Source organism: Anas platyrhynchos, chromosome Z (genome assembly GCF_047663525.1).
Source record: "Anas platyrhynchos isolate ZD024472 breed Pekin duck chromosome Z, IASCAAS_PekinDuck_T2T, whole genome shotgun sequence".
Classification (NCBI taxonomy): Eukaryota; Metazoa; Chordata; class Aves; order Anseriformes; family Anatidae; genus Anas; species Anas platyrhynchos.
The window spans coordinates 9,580,886-9,598,079 of record NC_092621.1 but is presented as its reverse complement, the minus strand read 5'-3'; the positions used below and the strand labels follow the sequence as shown (position 1 = coordinate 9,598,079).

The 17,194-nt window shown below is 53.5% G+C and overlaps 1 protein-coding gene across 6 annotated transcripts in view; it reads right to left on the bottom strand.

Annotated features, from left to right (window-relative positions):
• The window catches only part of CNTFR (ciliary neurotrophic factor receptor), a 173,561-nt gene that overhangs the window by 148,754 nt on the left and 7,613 nt on the right, over nucleotides 1–17,194 (bottom strand). The window contains exon 1 of one of the 6 annotated variants that reach the window (XM_072031405.1): nucleotides 14,163–14,194. The exons of 2 other annotated variants lie outside the window; for them this stretch is intronic. In XM_072031405.1, coding sequence (XP_071887506.1) covers nucleotides 14,163–14,168 — 6 coding nt within the window. In that variant the 5' untranslated portion in view covers nucleotides 14,169–14,194. Of the gene's footprint in view, nucleotides 1–6,469; nucleotides 6,563–7,928; nucleotides 8,028–14,101; nucleotides 14,195–17,194 lie in introns of those variants that run through there. 3 more of the 6 variants (XM_072031402.1, XM_072031401.1, XM_072031400.1) reach the window with 3 other exon arrangements.

Sequence of the window (17,194 nt, the reverse complement as noted above, 5' to 3'; positions counted from 1 at the left end):
AGGACTGAGATCGTACAGCTCAGACACCTCCCCACTGTAACTTGCAGATTCATCCTGTTGCATTCATCAGCCCCATCCTGCACGCTCATCTGGCATCCAGCAGCATCCCCGCAGACATTACAAGGTTTCAAAGGGCTTGACCATTCTTGCCAATCCTGCCAAAAAATGCATGAGCATCCTTCTGTTCTGGTCCATTTTAAATCCCACACTGCTTGATGCGTTTTGTCTTCTGAATTTCTTCCTTTCCCAATTATTTCTCCAATGCTATCCTCCAGGGTCTCTTCACACCTCCCAGGGCTTGCCATTTTTAAGTTCATTTCTACTCCACTTTCTCCAGGGACTGAATTATTGACCTTAAAACGCAGTTTGGGCAAGGCACTCCTGGGACACAGAGCTGCACACAACATCACGGCCTTCCCAGCACCTTCAGAAGGCAGCTTGCACACTGGCTAGGACTGACACAAACCCTTCAGCCCCCCAGAGCCCTGCTGGCAACGCAGGCACCTCCCAGGCTCACCCATAGCCAGGGCAGTGCCAAGCCATCGTGTCCTCCCCCCCCCTGGTTTGTGCCGTCCCTGCAGCATGCCCAGAGCCTCCAGCTGAGACAGCAGCTCCGACAGCACGCATGCAGCAAGTGGCTCTGCCCTGAAAGATTTACAGCCTGCACAGACACAGCAGGGGAAGGGGAAAAGGTCCAGAGAGGAAAGCAACTGGTTGCAGGCAGATCACGCTGCACTCCCCGTCCTTCTCCCCGGCCTGATGTGCTCACTCACAGCCACTTCTGTAGGAGCAATGGAGGTCGGAGCAACCCCACTCAAGCATCTTCGTACAAGCACTGCTTCTGGGCATCAGCACAAAGAAATGCCTGCGTAAAGAGGGAGGGAACCAAACTTGAAGCACCAGCGGAGAAAAGGCTGTTTCTGCATGAACTCTACCCACCCTTCACCTTCAAGGGCACTTCCTCCCCTTGCCACAAGTAACAAGCGCAGATAATTGAAGGAAAATATCATTTCCCAAAGCACTTCTGATCCGTATTATCCATGCTCATTACAGGCCGTGAAGCTCATTCTGGTCTCCACCAGCCCCAAACAAACAGGAAAGACGCCAGAGCAGGGACAAGGGGCTACAAACCAAACCAAGCTGCTTAATAGCTCTTGAAGGATCTGCAGCCATCGACACGTGGCCTTGTACTTTGGCCAGGACATCCAATGCCCAGGGTCACCTGCACAGCCTGCATTGCTTCCCATAACTAACACAGGACTGTGGTTTAACTGGGCAGAGCTGGAGCACCAAAGGCAGAATTCAATTCCCATTTGACTATTGACTTGTGTGGGTTTTGTCCTGCCTTACTCCATGCTTGCTCCTCATCTAGGTAACACTGCAGGTCAGTCTCAAAGAGAATTTGGACAAGCACAAGTTTTTCATCTTTAGTCTTTTTAAAGCTTTTTTTTTTCCCCCCTCAGTTGCATGTGCACAGCTTGCTGAGCTTTGGCTTCTTCCATCCTGCTGCTAAGGCTGGCTGGAGCTTCCCATGGGGTATCTGGAGAGATGTGCAGACCCCAGGTCACCCACCATCCCACAGTGCATCTAATAATTCCCTCTCACTTAGAGGATCTCCAAGAAAATGGTCAGGAACCACAGCTTACTAGCTGGCTGCCAAAAGATCCTATGCTCAGCACTGTCAGAAGTTGTGAAGTACAAAGGGTATCAGTATAGATTCAGAAAAAAAAAAAAACAAAAAAAAACAAAAAACAAACAAACAAACAAACAAAAAAAAAAAACAGTTGAATGAGAAGACACAGGAAAATTGTTTCAGCAGCACAGCCCAGGTCCCTTTCTCCAGAAGAGCCCTGTGGTGCTAGATGCTGCATGAGCTCCATGTGCTGAAACCAGAGAGCACTGTCCTATAGCACAAGCCTCTGTCACAGAAGCAGCAGAGGTCTGGATGACCTAGACTCAGGGTAGTACACACAGGACTGCCCCCAGCAGTGCTGTTTTCCCCTGCCAAATGCTCATCCACTCACCTCCGAGTCAGCTCCTGCAGCCCCTGCACCAAATGCTGAGCACTCGAGAGAGGCAGGACACCGCAGCAAAGCATCACCTTCCTTTCAAACTGCCTCACCACGTGCTGAGCAGGGCTTCTGCTCACTGAACATTCGTGCTTACCCAGAACTCATCTCCCACTTACTCATGGCCTCAGCTCTCTCCCCTCCTCAGCCTTTCTTGTTCCTCTTCCCCCATCAGGGTCAGGAAACTCTCTGGTTCAGCATCTTCCGAGTGTGATTTATACCATCTCCAGCCTGGTAAACTGTAAGATAACTGGAAAGCATCCAGGACTGCAGGAAGCAGGTCTGCCTTGGCAAAGACAACAGACAGAGGAATAAACTGGATGGGAACTAGATGGGCTCTTCCTTCACTTGGCGCCTCCACCACTTCTCCAAACCTTGTGATTTATCTCTCCGCGGACCATCTCCGCAGGAACCAGGTCCATTACGGAAATTAAAATGAGCTATTGCCAGCAGCTGGCAAGATCAGCCCCTCAGCACGCCTGTCCCCTCCGAGCTTAGATGGCAGACACCGGATGGCTTGCAGCCAAGAGCCTGGGAGCAGGTGCCAAGAGATGCTCCTGCGCTGCGCCCCGATGGACCACCAGGTTTGGAGTCTGCTGGCTGGTGGCACGGCTCGGAGGACAAGCAGGAAACCAGCCCCGAAGCTGGAGCCTGGCACAGTTCAGCTTGCAGGAACAACCAAGGGCAAGCAGGGACCTTCTGTGCCATGGCATGCAGCACCTCAGTGCCAGGGTGTCCAAGGTGTGAGGTGTCACATAATTCAGGGGCTGAGTTTAGGTTACGGGGAATAAAGCTTTCCTTGCTCTCTGCAGCTCTCCCTTATTTTCCCATTATAAAAAAAAAAAAAGAAAAGGTAATGAATCAGAGAAAGACTCATCTCCCAGAATAAACATCACATGAGGTTGGCAGCAGCAGGTAGCTCTAGAAGAGGCAACCAACCTAGAGATCCTTCCCTGAAAGGCTTCAGCTTCACACACACCCCAGAAGAGGGGGATGTCGATGTTTCATTGACCCTGAATGTAATCAGGTCACTGTCACCCCTCAAAAATCCTCATGTACTTCCAGATGATAACACAAGAGCATTCAGTCCTGAAGAGGTTTGTGCTCCAGCCTTGTAACAGCTCTGAAAACCTACAAGTAACTGCATGAGGAAGCACAGCAAAGCAGCTCACAGCTAGAAAGGCAAGGACAAACCTCTCCCAGGCAAGATGAGCTCAGTCAAGCCTTGCTGAGTGGCACAAGGAGACAGACACACAGCCCAGGAGAGGTTTTCCAGGTCCTATCCCTTCTTCCCAGCCCCGTGGAGTTCTCCATGCTGGTATTTCTCAACCCAAGACTTCCAAGGCATCACAGAGCAGCTCAAGAACAACTGCAAAGAAAACGCCTCAGCACAGCAGCACTTGTGCACACAAGCAGGTATAAGAGAGAAAAAGCATGGAAGCATTTCAGCACTTCACAAAGCAGCCCATGGATGCTTGTCCGTAGAGGCAAAGTGGCCCTTATAATTTAAGTACTGTTGCCCTGAAGGCTTTGATCCGTGTGGTCACAGCAAGACCAGGAGAAAAAGGAGTCTTAGAACCACAGGGGCCTTAAAATTCCCTTTGTTTCCCTGCTGCAGCAGGAAAATGGGTGAAGCACAGAACATGCCAGCAGTAGCAGCAGGACGCTGTGTCCTTATGCATCTGAGCACCAAAACCGGAGTTTGTTCCACCCAGGATTCTGCTGGCCTAAGCTCCTGTGCAGCCAAAGATCAGATGAGGGAAAAAAAAAAAAAAAAAAGCTTGAGAAAAAGCCAGGCAATTATCTTTCTAAATTCATTTCCTGCAAGCAAAGTTCTCCTGATACTTTCCATTGCTAAAGACAAAAAAGTTGAAGCTATCCTTCAGTCTCAGGTCTGCCACGCTGACAACCCTCCAATCAGAAGATGATTTGGAAACAGACACGAGGGGAAATTCCCTTCTTCTACAGCATTTGAGAAATCCATTTTGTGCTCAGCCACAGGGTAACCCTTCACCAGCCTGCCCCTAGCCTGGCCACGGGCCACCAAGCACTGCACCTGGAGCCCAAAAGCCTCTCTGAAAGCATCTTGTCCCCCAGGATTTAGGCAGTGCTGGAGAAACCCCTGCAGCTCACATTTGTGGGGAATAAGAGAAGGGAAAGCAAAACTGCCCCTTGGCAGCTCCCTGTCCCAAGGGCAGGGTGCTCGGGCCAGCAGATCGAGGAAGCTGGGCCCAGCAGGGCCATCTATCAGCTGTGACAGCCCTGACCCTTTGTCCTTCCCCTGACAGCCCCCACCACACTCGGGCAGCCCTGCACGAGGTCCTTGGGTACCCTGGACCAGCGCCGAGTGACAGCTCGTCCTCATCCTCCCACCCTTGCCAGCCTCCTGACCACGCACTCCCTAAATAGCTCAGGGCATTTCAAAGGCAGGGTGCAAGGAACCAGAGGGAGGAAAAAATAGCTGGCCTCCTCGCTCACCTGCCTGGGGGTCACGCAGCCTCCTTTCAGCTTTAGGCGTGTGGGCAGCTGTGATTTAAGTGACCACCCACAACCTAGAGTTGTGGGGTGGAGGGAGTGGGTGCAGACCCGCACATCTTAAGTAGATTGGAGATTGAATTGCATTTAAATGGAGAAAAATCCCCCTAACACGTCACGGCCAGCTGTACTAGCAAGGTGTGAGACTGAACAGCAAGCAGGGAGCATGCTTTTTACACCAGCTGTAGGCTGGCTGCTCAGCCCCTGCCTCACCCAGCCAGCAGGTATTCACATCCTTCCAGAGGAAAGAACTAAATCCATGCAACTTTTGGTTAGCCAGGCATGCAGGCACACTGTGACCCAGCACACCCACAGGCTAGACCCAGGTGGGGGTCGCCCTAACCCAGAAGCACCCAGCAAGCATACCACGATCCACGTGGGAGCAGAAGACCGAACATCTTTCTGCCTGCAGCTCAGTGCCACAAGCCCGGAGCAGCTGGGGAAGGGGAGCAAAGTGCTCCCATCTGCCCGACCAGCAGCACTCCCAGCAAAGCACAACAGGCATGCGGTGCAGCTGGGAGCTCCCAGCATCTTTTCCTGCCAACACTCCCCCTCCAGACACGAGGCAGCCTGTCCCTGCTCTGCAAGCATCCTCACGCATCCCTGCGGGGGCCACGAGCACCGCGGTGCATGGCAAGGGCAAGCAGATGGTGGAAAGCCACATTTGCAGCAGGAGCCGAGCAGGAAGCGTGCAAATCAGGCTACAAATGCAATGAGGGTCAGGCTGCTCCAACTGGCAAGCCCTTTGACATGCATAAGCAGAGTCACTGCCTCCCAGGGACCCGCACATTGCCTTCAATTCACAGCTGATGTGGCAGGAATGACAGTCGGCACCAGGATGGCTTGCACGAAGCTCAGAGGACGACAGGTCCCCCTGGTGCAAGTGTCACATTAACACACAAGGAAAGTAATTAACACACCACCAATGGATTAAGAGTGGGTGATCAATCTAGTGAGCACAGCCTCCCTGCAGCTCCAGAACTCCTCACAACACAGAAATCACCCCAATCCCGTTCCCTCCTGACCAGAAGGGCACTGCCACTGGCACACCAGAACAGGTACCGCCAGCTTGCAGCTTCTCTTTCTTGAGATTAAAATGATATACAGAAATTTATGAGTTTTCTTTATTTTCAGGTTATATTGACATTTTGTTCTCCCAGCATTTGAGCTTTCAGCTGCTGCATTGCCAGAGCATAACTGAGCAAAGTTCAGGAAGAGCCAGGCAAGATCTCCGCACGATGCACCTCAGTGCACCACTCCAGCACGAGCACACAGGCAGCGTGCACCCAGGATGCAGCCACAGCCTCCCTGCAGAAGCAAGCTGATCTTTCAGCCCTCACGTCAGCACTGGAGATGCAGGAATCTGGTATCTGCATCACAACAGATGTGCTGGAGATGTGTGACAGGGCACGGCCGGGCAGGGAAGTGCTGCAGCATGAGGCTGGGGTGCACAGCATCGTGCAAGACTCCGCGGAGCGCGAAGCCAAAGGATGCCTGGCAGCTGTAGGGATGGAGCATGAGCACAAAGTGTTTCACTGGTGGAGCAGGAGGCAGAAGCCTTACACTCAGCCCCTCAAAGCCCCCAAACCCCCTCCAGCAGAAGCCAGATGAAGTCCCCAGGATCACACCCCTAGGCAAACCACCAGCTTTTCACGAGCACTGCAGCAGAGCCACGGGACCCCCAGCTAGAGGATGCTGTGGGTGATCAAAGCTTGATCTCTTGAACCTACACGTTTCAAAAATTTATAGAAGGAAAAAAAAAAAAAGTCTCTCCATCCCTGGCTGAAGAGTTGAGCCAGCAGCTGCCAAAGGCTGGAGCTGCCCCAGAGCCTGCTCACCCTGCCCTTACCCCTTCCCCTGCATACCCACTGCTGCCCGCTGTCAGGGACGGGATGCCAGGAGCCTTGGCTGCCCCGGATCAGGCCGTTCTCAAGGAATAAACCAGCCTGAAGCATGCAGCAGGGAGGCACTGGGGCAGATATTTTGATTCGCAGCTCCAAGGGCTTTTGACAGGAGCAGAGAAAGGACATTTTAAGCATTCCTTTCAGCCTGCACGCATGCCAGCCTGCGAGACCCCTCCTGGGGCAAGGCACAAGAACAATCCCGCTTTCAGATCAAGGGCTCTTTTGTCACCCTGCTGTGAGCCGCTTGACCTTCAGAGTCGGAAGCGAGCTGGTATCACGAGCGGTCTGATGGGCCCAGGCTGGGAGCAAGCCCAGGCACTCGGGAAGGACCGAGCCCGGCTGCCAGCCCCAGCATCCCAGCTGGGAGATCAGACCTCAGCCGGAGAGCTCGGCTCTAGAAATGCTTGTTTCGGCTCAGCACATTTCCCCCAGCAGCCAGACACAGAAGGGTCACCCAGGGCAGCGTTTCCATTTGCAAGAATATCCTTGCCAAGATGTAACAGACCTGGGCTATGCTACACCGGGGTATCCAGAGAGGGTTTAAGCCTTTGAAATTGAAGCTAGCTTTCATTTCGGCAACAGCATCATCACATTTCTTCAAAATGCATCAATTTCCCCCACACAGACTGCTTTGAGGACTGAGCCTACAATCACCTCCCCCTCCATTCTCAGCTCCCCCTCCAATTGCCCCACCTTGAGAATTTGGAGCTCTCTTCCCTATGCTTAATCACTGAGGTATTAATTACCAGGCACTGCACTTCTGAATGACACATCAAGGAGGCAGCTGGCCCACACACAGGGAGAGCACAAGCAGAGCTTCTGCCTAAAAAACTCACCCAATTCCCTTGTGTGCGCCCTTCTGAGCACTGCTCCCTTGCGACAACACAAGCTGCGCCTCCCCCCGCCAGAGATGCCAGCTAATTAGAGTTAACCCCATTTGTTATTGCCATAACAAGTCACCTTAGGCACAGCCACGCTGCCAGAGCTCAGTCCCTGCCACTCTTGCCTCCTGCCCCAAGACCACAGCACTGGAGGAGTCACCGCATTGCCCAACCAGCCTCCAAAATGCTCCAACCAGGCATCTCAAACCAGCCCCAACTTCAAAATCACACCTTGTAGCAGTGTGTTTGTACACCAGGACTGCAGAAACCTCAGCACAGATTGAGTCCCACACCAGGGTTTGCCCTCTGGTCTTGCACCCACACGCTCCCCACATTTCCACACCCCGCAGCACTGCATTTTGCATGGTGCCCAAAGGATGCTGGCTGACCCCAGTCAAGCCAACATCTTCCCTCAAACCTGACCTGCAGGGACTGAAGCCCTGATAACAGCAGCAATTGCAAGGAGGCAGGAACACGTTTGGGTATTAACCACCAGCCAGAAGGAAGCCACCGCTCCGCAGACAAAGCAGCAGGCTAACCTGCACAACGCCCAGGTCAGCGTGGGCTGGCACGGACACCGGCTTCCCCAAAAATGACAAACACGACAGATGCACCGAGCTCATGTAGCAGAACCACCGTTCTCCCTCCCGCAGAGCCCTTTCAGCATGTTTGCACACACGCGCTCCAGGTCCGCATGCGCAGCCTGCCCAGGCGCTGGGGTGTTACGGTACACATTTAACTAATTCAATAACAACAACAACAAAAAAATTAGGGCACACAGCCTGCGATTAAGGAGAATTTCTTTCCCAACACACTGGCAACATGCCTGCAATTAGCAAGCCCTTGATTCTCTATAAATCCCCTAGAGATCAAGAGCACCTGATACCAGAACGTCCTTAGGTCTTTCATAACCCAGAAAGTCCCCCCCCCCCCAAATCTCCGTTTCAACACTGGTGAGATTTTTCACACCTTACGGCTCAGAAACACTTAAAAACCCGGGACAGCTTGCTCCCAGCTCCGCAGGTCACGCCAGATCCGCCGGGGTAATTGGCAGCGCAGGTGGGCTGCGGCTGATACAAGCCAGGGCAAAATTACTCTCATTAAAAGCAGCAAAGCCAGGCTCAGCACAACACAAGGAAAATTGCTTCCCGCAAGGGCTCTGTCGAGCCAGCCGGGAGGAGGCAAGAGCTAGAGCAGCCCTCGTGTTAATAAGATCCCCCAGAAACGTAAACCCCAGTCCGAGTCGCTGCATGGAGGCAGGACAGAGCCATATGGCTTTTCCCAGCAAACAGCCCCAGCTGCCATAGGGTTAAATCAATGCATGAAGCTATTAAAGAGGGTGGAAATGTTTTAACATGGTTGAGTGAAATTCCTCACACTTAAGTCTACAAGGAACCCCATCGGGGCTTAATAGGCTAACACAACCCATCCCATTACAGGTCGTTAACACACCCAGGAGCCTTGGGAAGAGGGGCAATTAGGGCTCCCCCTTCACCTCTGCAAGCGGGACCCCAGCTTTAAGCCTCAGTGATGAGGAGGAGGGATGCAGAAATTGGCCATCCCCTCCTCTCCCCCTGCACCTTCTCCACCCAAAAGAGCAAGAGCTTGCAGCAGGTTGAGCTCTTGCCAGGCTGAAGGAGCAGAAAGTTGGTCCCCAGGGCAAGGTGCAGCGCACAAAGCTCCCATTTGCAGGATGCCCTCGATCCTCCCTGTAGCCCCTGTCCATCACAGGACAGCAAGAACCAGGAGACACCAGCACAACCGTGGCCTCGGGGACATTTCAGTCCCAGGGAAGCAGTCAGCTGCACCCCAGAGGCTTCAGTGCGATGCTGGAATTACTGCAGCCCTCAATTTCTGCCCTATGGAGCATGGTATTTCCAGCCGAAAAATAAGGCTAAGGCTCCTCGGGAACTTAAGAATAGGTATATACACTAGTTATTTTCCACTGACAAAAGCACAGCAACAAAAGCTCGGGTAGGAGGAGGGTCAGGGAAGCAGGACAGACTCATCACATCACCCCTTGAACTACCAGGTCGGAGCACCTCGCCCTGCTCTCCTCCAAGCATCCCCGAGGAGGCAGCTGCGGCTGTTAGCGTGGTGTGGTCAGAGCCCAGCAATTGCAGGCCTGGAGCTGAAAATAAGGAAAGAAATGTCTCACAGAAGTGGCTGCTGGCTTCTCCCCTTCCCGCTGGCGGATCGATACAGCCAACAACTCCAGGGAGGGGCTGAAATGCCAATTTGCCGAATAAATCCTGCCAATACAAAAACAAGTCAGACCCAGAGCATCGATGCCTGGCTCGGCTGGGAGCAGAGACCAAGATAGAAAGGGCTCTGGGTGGCTGCAGGAAGAACGGCCGGGGAGGGGATGGGCAGACAGACCACCCCTGTGGGAGGACACCTGATGCAGTCCCAAAAAAGCAAAAAAAAAAAAATAAAATCCTTCATGGAGAGCACAGACAGCTTGGGAGGACGTGATTCAGCATATTAGGACTTCACTGTGATGAAGCTGCGTTTTAACTACTCCCATAAAAGCATCCAAGGCTCCCTTAGAAAATTAAGGAATAAGCCCCAAGGGTCTTTCCCCATGAAATACCTCTTCCTTTACGCATCCAGTCCTCATCAGTCTTAATATCTCTTTACACATCAGGGCTCTCATGGATGAGGTTTTACCTCCTTGCCTGTCCCCAGCTGAGCGGGGCAGGAATCTACAGGACAAGGACACACTAAATGCAACTCTGGACTTGCACCAGCCCAGACAGGACTCACTCCAGCCCTTTTTCCTCTGCTCTGTGGTGGGGCACCTGCCAAAGACTCAACTCACAGCCCTTTTGGGGCCAGATGCAGGCTCTCAAACCATGGTGGTGTCACTGATGCCTGTCTCTTCCATCCAGCCCAGCACAGGCTGCATTCTCAGTTCTCTCCAAGCACCTCCACAGCCACTAAACCCCCCACTGACCATCACCTGCTCATCACAGCACCCCCCTTGCCCCAAATTGGGCTGACACTCACTGGAACATCACCCTTCTGGCAGGCTGCAGCCTGGGGGCTCACAGCAGCACAGCCCCTCCTCTGGGCTCCCACTTTCCCACATGCCCATCACTGCACCCACCTTTCCTTGGGCAAACCCACCCTAATCCTGCCCGCCTCCAGCTGCAAACACTCCTCTGCATCCTCCTCCAAGCCCCCTTCCAGGCTCCCCTTTCCCTCCCAAAGGAAAACACTGTGCACTGCCTATAGCAAGGTGCCCATGTGAACTGTGTGTTTATAGGCAAGCTGCTTCATGCTTTGCCCCTGTCATGCTGAGCAGCCCCAGGAACACCTACAGACACACAGCCCCCACCACCAGGTTTGCTCTGATGCCTCAGGAGTGAGCAGGCAGCTCCTGCACTGAAGCCACTTGCAGCCACCCCCAAGCATCAGGGCTGTAGCCAAAAGCTACCCATGCTTGTGCAAGGCAGACAGCGAGCAGCACAGCCCAGCAGGGTCAGGCCATGCTCCAAAACCAGAACACACTTCAAATCACTGCCTTTCCCCACATCAGGCAGAAGCAAGCTCCACAATAAAAAAAAAAAATAAAAATCAAAGCAATTGACTTCCTTGCTGTCCCCCTTACACAGGGAGAAGACTAGGTAGAAGGGACCTCAGCCTCATTCAGCACAGATGTTTTGCAGTGATGGAGACCAAGGCCAGGCTATGGGAGGGACCCTCCTGGAGAATTGGGGCACTGCCCTAACCCCATTTTGCCCTGCTGGCATGGGACATGCCACCAAGCAGACAGCAGCACACCCAGGTGTGCCCACCCTGCCGCATAGCCCAAAAAAGTAGAGACCATTTCCTCGCTCGCTCCACAACACATTTGTTTTGTGCTGCAGACACTGGCAGGTCTGATTTGTAAGATCATGAAATGGTCTGAAGCCTTACAAGAAGACGTCAATTAGATGCTCCGAGCCCTGCCATCAGCAGAAGGTCAAGCACACGACGCGCCGTCTCGCCGGAGCTCAGCCCCGCGCCCCCCGCTTCCACCAGGCTGCTCCAAGGGGGGCTCTCTGCTTTCACAGTGCACCAGGAACCGGTGTGCAGCTGGGAGGGAGGGGGGGGGAAATAAAAGACTTTTTTCCCTTTAAACAGGCAGGCTAGATGTGTAACAGCTTCCCAACTTCAAGCCGTTTTGATCCAGCCAGCCCCCTCTCTGTTAAGTTCTGGCAAGAGACAGGCACAAAGCACCAATTAAACAAAGACGAGTTATGCTTCTTCTGTCAGGCAAAAAGAAAAGGGGGGGGGGGTAAAGCAAAGGGGGGGAAGGAAAAAAAAAATGAATCCAGCCCTGAAGTCTTTTTGCTTTCAAAACAAGCTGTCAAGGCAGCTCCTCTCCTCCCGTGGAGGAAGAGCAAGGAGCACCCACACACATGCTGCGTGGCATCAGTCACCCGGCTGCACCACCAGGCACTTGGCACGTCAGGCCCAGCCGTGCCCCCGGTTTTCCCCAGGGCATCCATCAAAACCTTTGACAGGGCACGAGAGCAACAGATCCCTGGTGAAGATGGGCTGAGCACAGCCCCACCAGCTCCCTGACAGTCCCCGCTTATGGCCATTAGGCTGGAGGGAGAAAATACAAAACCCAGGAGCAGCACGTTTTCAGAGTGCTAACTCATCTGGACACCTGAGGAACTCTCTTTTTCCGAGCCAAATATGCTCACAGGTGGCACAGCAAGCAAAGCCTGCCTTTTGTGGCATCCGGGTGACCCGTTTTGAAGCCTGCCTACACAGCCAGCAGCAACCCTGCCTCACAGCTGAGCTCAGGACAGCAAGCAGAGAGGTTCCCCCATGCACACCACATCACTGCTTTCTTCACCCAGCCCAGGGAAATCAGTGCTGCTGGGTGAAACCAAGCTACCTGCAACCACGATGCACTGCTGAGGTGCCACAGAACCCATTCCAGGAGCACAGACACAGCAACCTCTTCATCACCCCAGCAATGAGCATCCCCCGAGCACCAGTCTCACCCAGCAAGCACCCGTCCTGCAGAAGGCTGCATTACAGAGGTCCCTCCAGGCTTTATTTTTTTGCATGTCATTGAGGAAAATAAATAGCAAGGGTAACCACTTCGGGCTGGAAAAGGGCACGGATTTCAGCAGTGCACACAGACTGAGCCCAGCTTTAATATTGCATTTGCTACCACGACTGAACCCCCTCTGCAGAGCCTGTTGGTACTGGATCTAGGTGCACAGGCTCAGCATCGCTTCCAGTTCTCCCTCAGTGAGCAGCATCCAGCCACAGCTGCAAGGTCACCCCCAGGAGCAAATGCACAATCTCCTTCCAACCGGGCAGCACTCGTGCTGGGCTGACCTCTCCCAAGGAGGGGTTTGCTCTGCCACATTAGCAGGGAGCACCCCACAATTAGGAGGGAAGAGGACCCCTGCCCTGCTCCGGCTGCTGGGGCTGGCAGCACGCGCTCCTGCTCGCTACAAGTGCCCTGCTCATTAGCATGGGGTCACTCAGCTGCAGCAGGGCACAGGCTCCGCTCGGTTGTTGCAACACCACTCACGTCCACTGCCATGGAAGTGCTGAATTTCCTCTAAGAGCTCTGAAGCTTTCGGTTTGAATTTAAGGGAGAGAAAAAAAAAAATCCCACATAAAGAAGAGCAGGATCTTTGTAAACATATCAGAGGAAGAAAAGAAAGTGAGTCTTTGAGCCTCTTGACCTTGGCAATGTCCTTATAATTACAAGCCTATTTATTTTCAGTTAAACCCCAACTATTGAACAGACAGTGTCAAGTTGTTTTTTCTGAGCAGGTGATTACCCTGCCTGACTAATCTAATGAAAATTATCAGGAGGCTACTGACCTCTCACTACACACACTAAATAATGCACAAAGCTTCAGGATCAGACAGGCAAATCATAGCCCTGCCTTATCTTATCACTTTCTCTACAGCTCCAGGCTTGTTCTGCTCATGTTTGGCTGTGTTAGCCAAACGCTATCTCAGTGGAAACAACAGCGAAGCCAGCCCCGAGAATTGCACAGCAAAAAGTTACCTCCGTAAGATTTATTTTTATAGGAGACAAGAGCTGCAGCAGCAGATATATTTGGTCTTTAAGTTGCTGTCTGGCTCCTGGGCACGTAGGAAAAGGTGGGGGTCCCCTGGCATAGGGCTTTGGGAAGAAGCAGCATTGTCCTGGGACTTGGATGAAGTCCAAGTCAAAAGTCCAAGTCAAAAAAAATATATTTCTAATCACTCCTGCAGGCAGGACTGGCCACCCAGGTGCCACAACAGGGGAGCAAGAGCACAGCAGGAGGGTGCCACTGGGGATGCTCCATACCCAGCCCCAGGTTTGCTCCAGGGAACGGGGATCAGCAGCAGCTCTGCCCCACTCACTGCAACTCCCCTCTCCTTCGGGGAAAGGAGCAGCTAGAGCAGCAGCTGAAAGGGACAGGAACTACAGCTAGCAATTACAGAGACGAGACTTAAAAAGGGAGCCACAGAGAGGTTATCACACGCTCCCTGTGCAGCCGCAGCTGGAGCAGCATTCACAGCTAGAGAAATGGATTGCACAGGGGAGACTTCAGGCCTTAAACAAGTTTCCACCTGGGAAGCTGCAGAGAACTGTGGAAAAAGCCCTGCTACAAAGGACAATTTAAGTCTAGCTTTTAAGCACCTCCCCAAGCATGAAACCCACGCTACCAGAGAAGACACCCCTCCTGCCCAGACCCACCCTCACACGCTCATTGCCTCGAGGTCCTGCAGACCCCCCAGGACTGAAGCCCATTGCTCACCGCCATCCAGAAGCTTCCACACACAACTTTTGCAAACCCCTACCAGCTCCCAGCAGCCTGCCCTCTCCCAGCAGCACCTCCCCTTCCTCCAAAGCTCTCCCCACACCCCAAGCACCTGATTTATCCTCCCACCCTGGCTATGCTGGGACTTGAGTCATTTTGCTCCACTTGGGGAGGTGCTAAGCAAGACATAGGTGAGCAGGGGTCCTCACCTCTCAAATGGCCAGTTCCTCTCCTTTTGCAGGCTTTCTGAAGGAGAGAGGAGTGAGCAACCTCCTCCAAACCCAGCAGGAGCAACAAGCACCAAGGTGGGTTCAGGCACAGCAGAAGAGGGAACAAGAGAAATTATAGAAAGATGGGCAGGAAATAGCTCAAGATTCAGCTTTGGGAAAATACCAGCTAACACATGCAAGGAAAATGATCCATGGCAGAAATATTCAAAGGGAAGCAGAAATCTGGGAAAAATTAATGTCCACAGCAGCAATTGAGGGGGGACAGCGAGCAGGCAGGGCTGTGGAGCAGAGGCTCCCACCTCTGCAGGAGGGAGGAGGTGCTGGTGTCACTCTGGTGTGCCCGTGCCCTTTTCCCAAGGTGTCTTCAAAGCCTGGCCATGCTGCCTGGGCAGGGGATGGCTAAAAGGGTTAACTGGCCAGCACTCAGCAAAAGGAGGGTCCTTTGTTTTTCTTCTCCCCCCCTCCCCACTCTGGGTTGTAGCAAGCTGTCTGTTGCTGTGGCATCCAAGCCCCTTCTGGAAGAAGTTAGAAGGATAATTAAATTCCTCCATCTCCTAGCCTGGGTGACAGGAGCAACCTCGGGCGTACTGCTCGTTGAAGCCAGCGCTGTAATTGCTTGTGTCACAGCCTTGCTCCAGCCACGTGTGCTGGTTCTGCCCTTGAAAAAGCCCAGGCACCGCTCCGTTTGTGCCTCCACGGAGCAGCCGCAGGGCACCTTCCTTCCCTGGGCATGGCAGCGGGTGCTGGGGCTGTGAGGTGGACACGGGCTGGGTGAAAGCAGCACTGCTGCACCGAGTGATGTCCCTCTGAACTGCCAGCCTTCCTGTTACAGGCTGCCCTGGTGGGGCAGGGGGACCTGAGGAGGTGCTGTGCAGAGCCTGGAGGGTGCGAAATGGGAGGAAGGGGTGGATGTAAAACCATAGGGCATAAATGGCAGGGCTGGCACTGTGTGGAATCTCCTGCTCCAGTGCCTGCAGCAGCTCCCAGCTCTTTGCACCAGTTGCTCCAGTGCTGGTGCCCAGCCAGCTCCCCCCTTGCTCGCACGGTGGCAGGCGGCTGTGACGCCCGGGAGGCACTGCAGCACACAGGCACTTGCAAACTTGTGTTCTGCGGAGGTTTCCCCTCTCCCAGGCCTGGCTTCCAGCTGGAGACACGTGTCTGTGCTTGTCCCCAGCAGAGGCATCCTCCTGGGCTGCTCCCTGCCAGCAGAGCGTGGCAGAGCATCAGTGACAGCCGCCGGGGACAACGGCACAACTCACCGTGCACGGACAAGTGCTCGCCTTCCTTGCTGGAAGCTGGCAGACGAGCTGTTGTTAGTGTCCCTTAGCCTGGTTGAGCTGGAATCCAGCTCGTTGGATGTATGCTCACCAACAAAACCTGGGTCAGATGCCCCATCCAGCCCCAGGAGGAGAAAGGGATTGCACCGAGCCCTTACCCTTGCCCTCCTCACCCCAGCACCTCTCCTCCAGTGCAATCCCTGGCTCTGCTGCTTCTCAGCACCCGCTGCCAGCTGATCCCAGTGTGTCCCAAGCAACAGGGGGAAAAGGAAGCTGAAATCTGTTTCTCTTCATGCATCCAGCAGCAGAGCTGTTGCTCCAGCCCCCACGCCTTGCTGCCAGTGACAGCGGAGGCAGGAGGAGCCCAGCTGCTCTCCCCCAAGGCAGGGATGGAGCAGGGGGAGCTGCTGCAGGGCCAGCACTTAAGAGAAAAGCATCTTCAGGCTGACAACTCAGCAAATCTGATCTGGAACTGGCAAGAGAAAATGAATGTAAAGCCTTCAAATGTCATTTGAGGGGTTTGACTGCCAGAAGAGCTAGAGACAGACAGATAAGCGCACAGCACTGAACAGAGGGACGGATGCTCTGCTTTTGTCTAGGCAAGGAGAATTTACTAATGTGTCCCGCAGCTGGCATGAGCTGTCAGCAACTCAAGAAATCTGGTTTTCTGCCACCAGCTCTGCTCTGGGACCTCCAGGAAATCCCAAAGCCATTCCAGGTTGCAGTTTCCTCTCTTTGCAGGCAGTGATAGTTCCCCGCATCCCCAAGGCTGTGGCGAGGCTCAAGGCTGACCGTGGTAATGTGCCATGGCAAGCAGCCCCCAGGAGCCCCCCAGAACTACATGCAGGTGTGGGTTTCATTGTGCAATAAGCCAAAACCCAGCCACTGGCCAGCCCATCCTGACTTCTTGTTGTGAGAGGCAAACTCAAAACCATCCTTCCTTTGCCATTGATGCCTCCTGACATGGGCAGGTGGCATTGTCTTCTGTATTTGCCAGCCCTGGAGAGAGAAGCCCTTTTTTTTTTTTTTTTTTTTTTGCTACTTGGAAAATAAATTACAAAACACCAGCATTGTTGTCCCAGCTGCAGCTAAAGATGTGCCAAAATTAGGAAGCACAAATCCTGTATGCTCTTGATGTCAGGGACCCACCTTGGGTGCTGAAGTTACCCTCCATCCCTATTTCTTGGAGGAGGAGGCTAGATGGACCTGAAGTCGCTGGTCCAGAGCAAAAAGGGATGAGGGGCCTGGGATGTGTCACAACGTTTGGGTTCACAGAGCCCAGCCTGCATGTTCTGCAGGCAAAATATCTGCAGACAACAGAGGGAGCCCCCCAAAAATGCGCTGGGAGTGTGGCATGGCCAAAACTGTCGTCCAGCCCACGTGCTCCCTGCTGCATCGCCTTCAGCGTTAGCCAGTGCTCCGTGCCTGCCACAGTCCCTGCTTTCATGAATGAGATTAAAAACTAGACGCACCAACATACCCAATGGGCCTGTCAGACTAATAACGTTAGGAGGACTGGAGA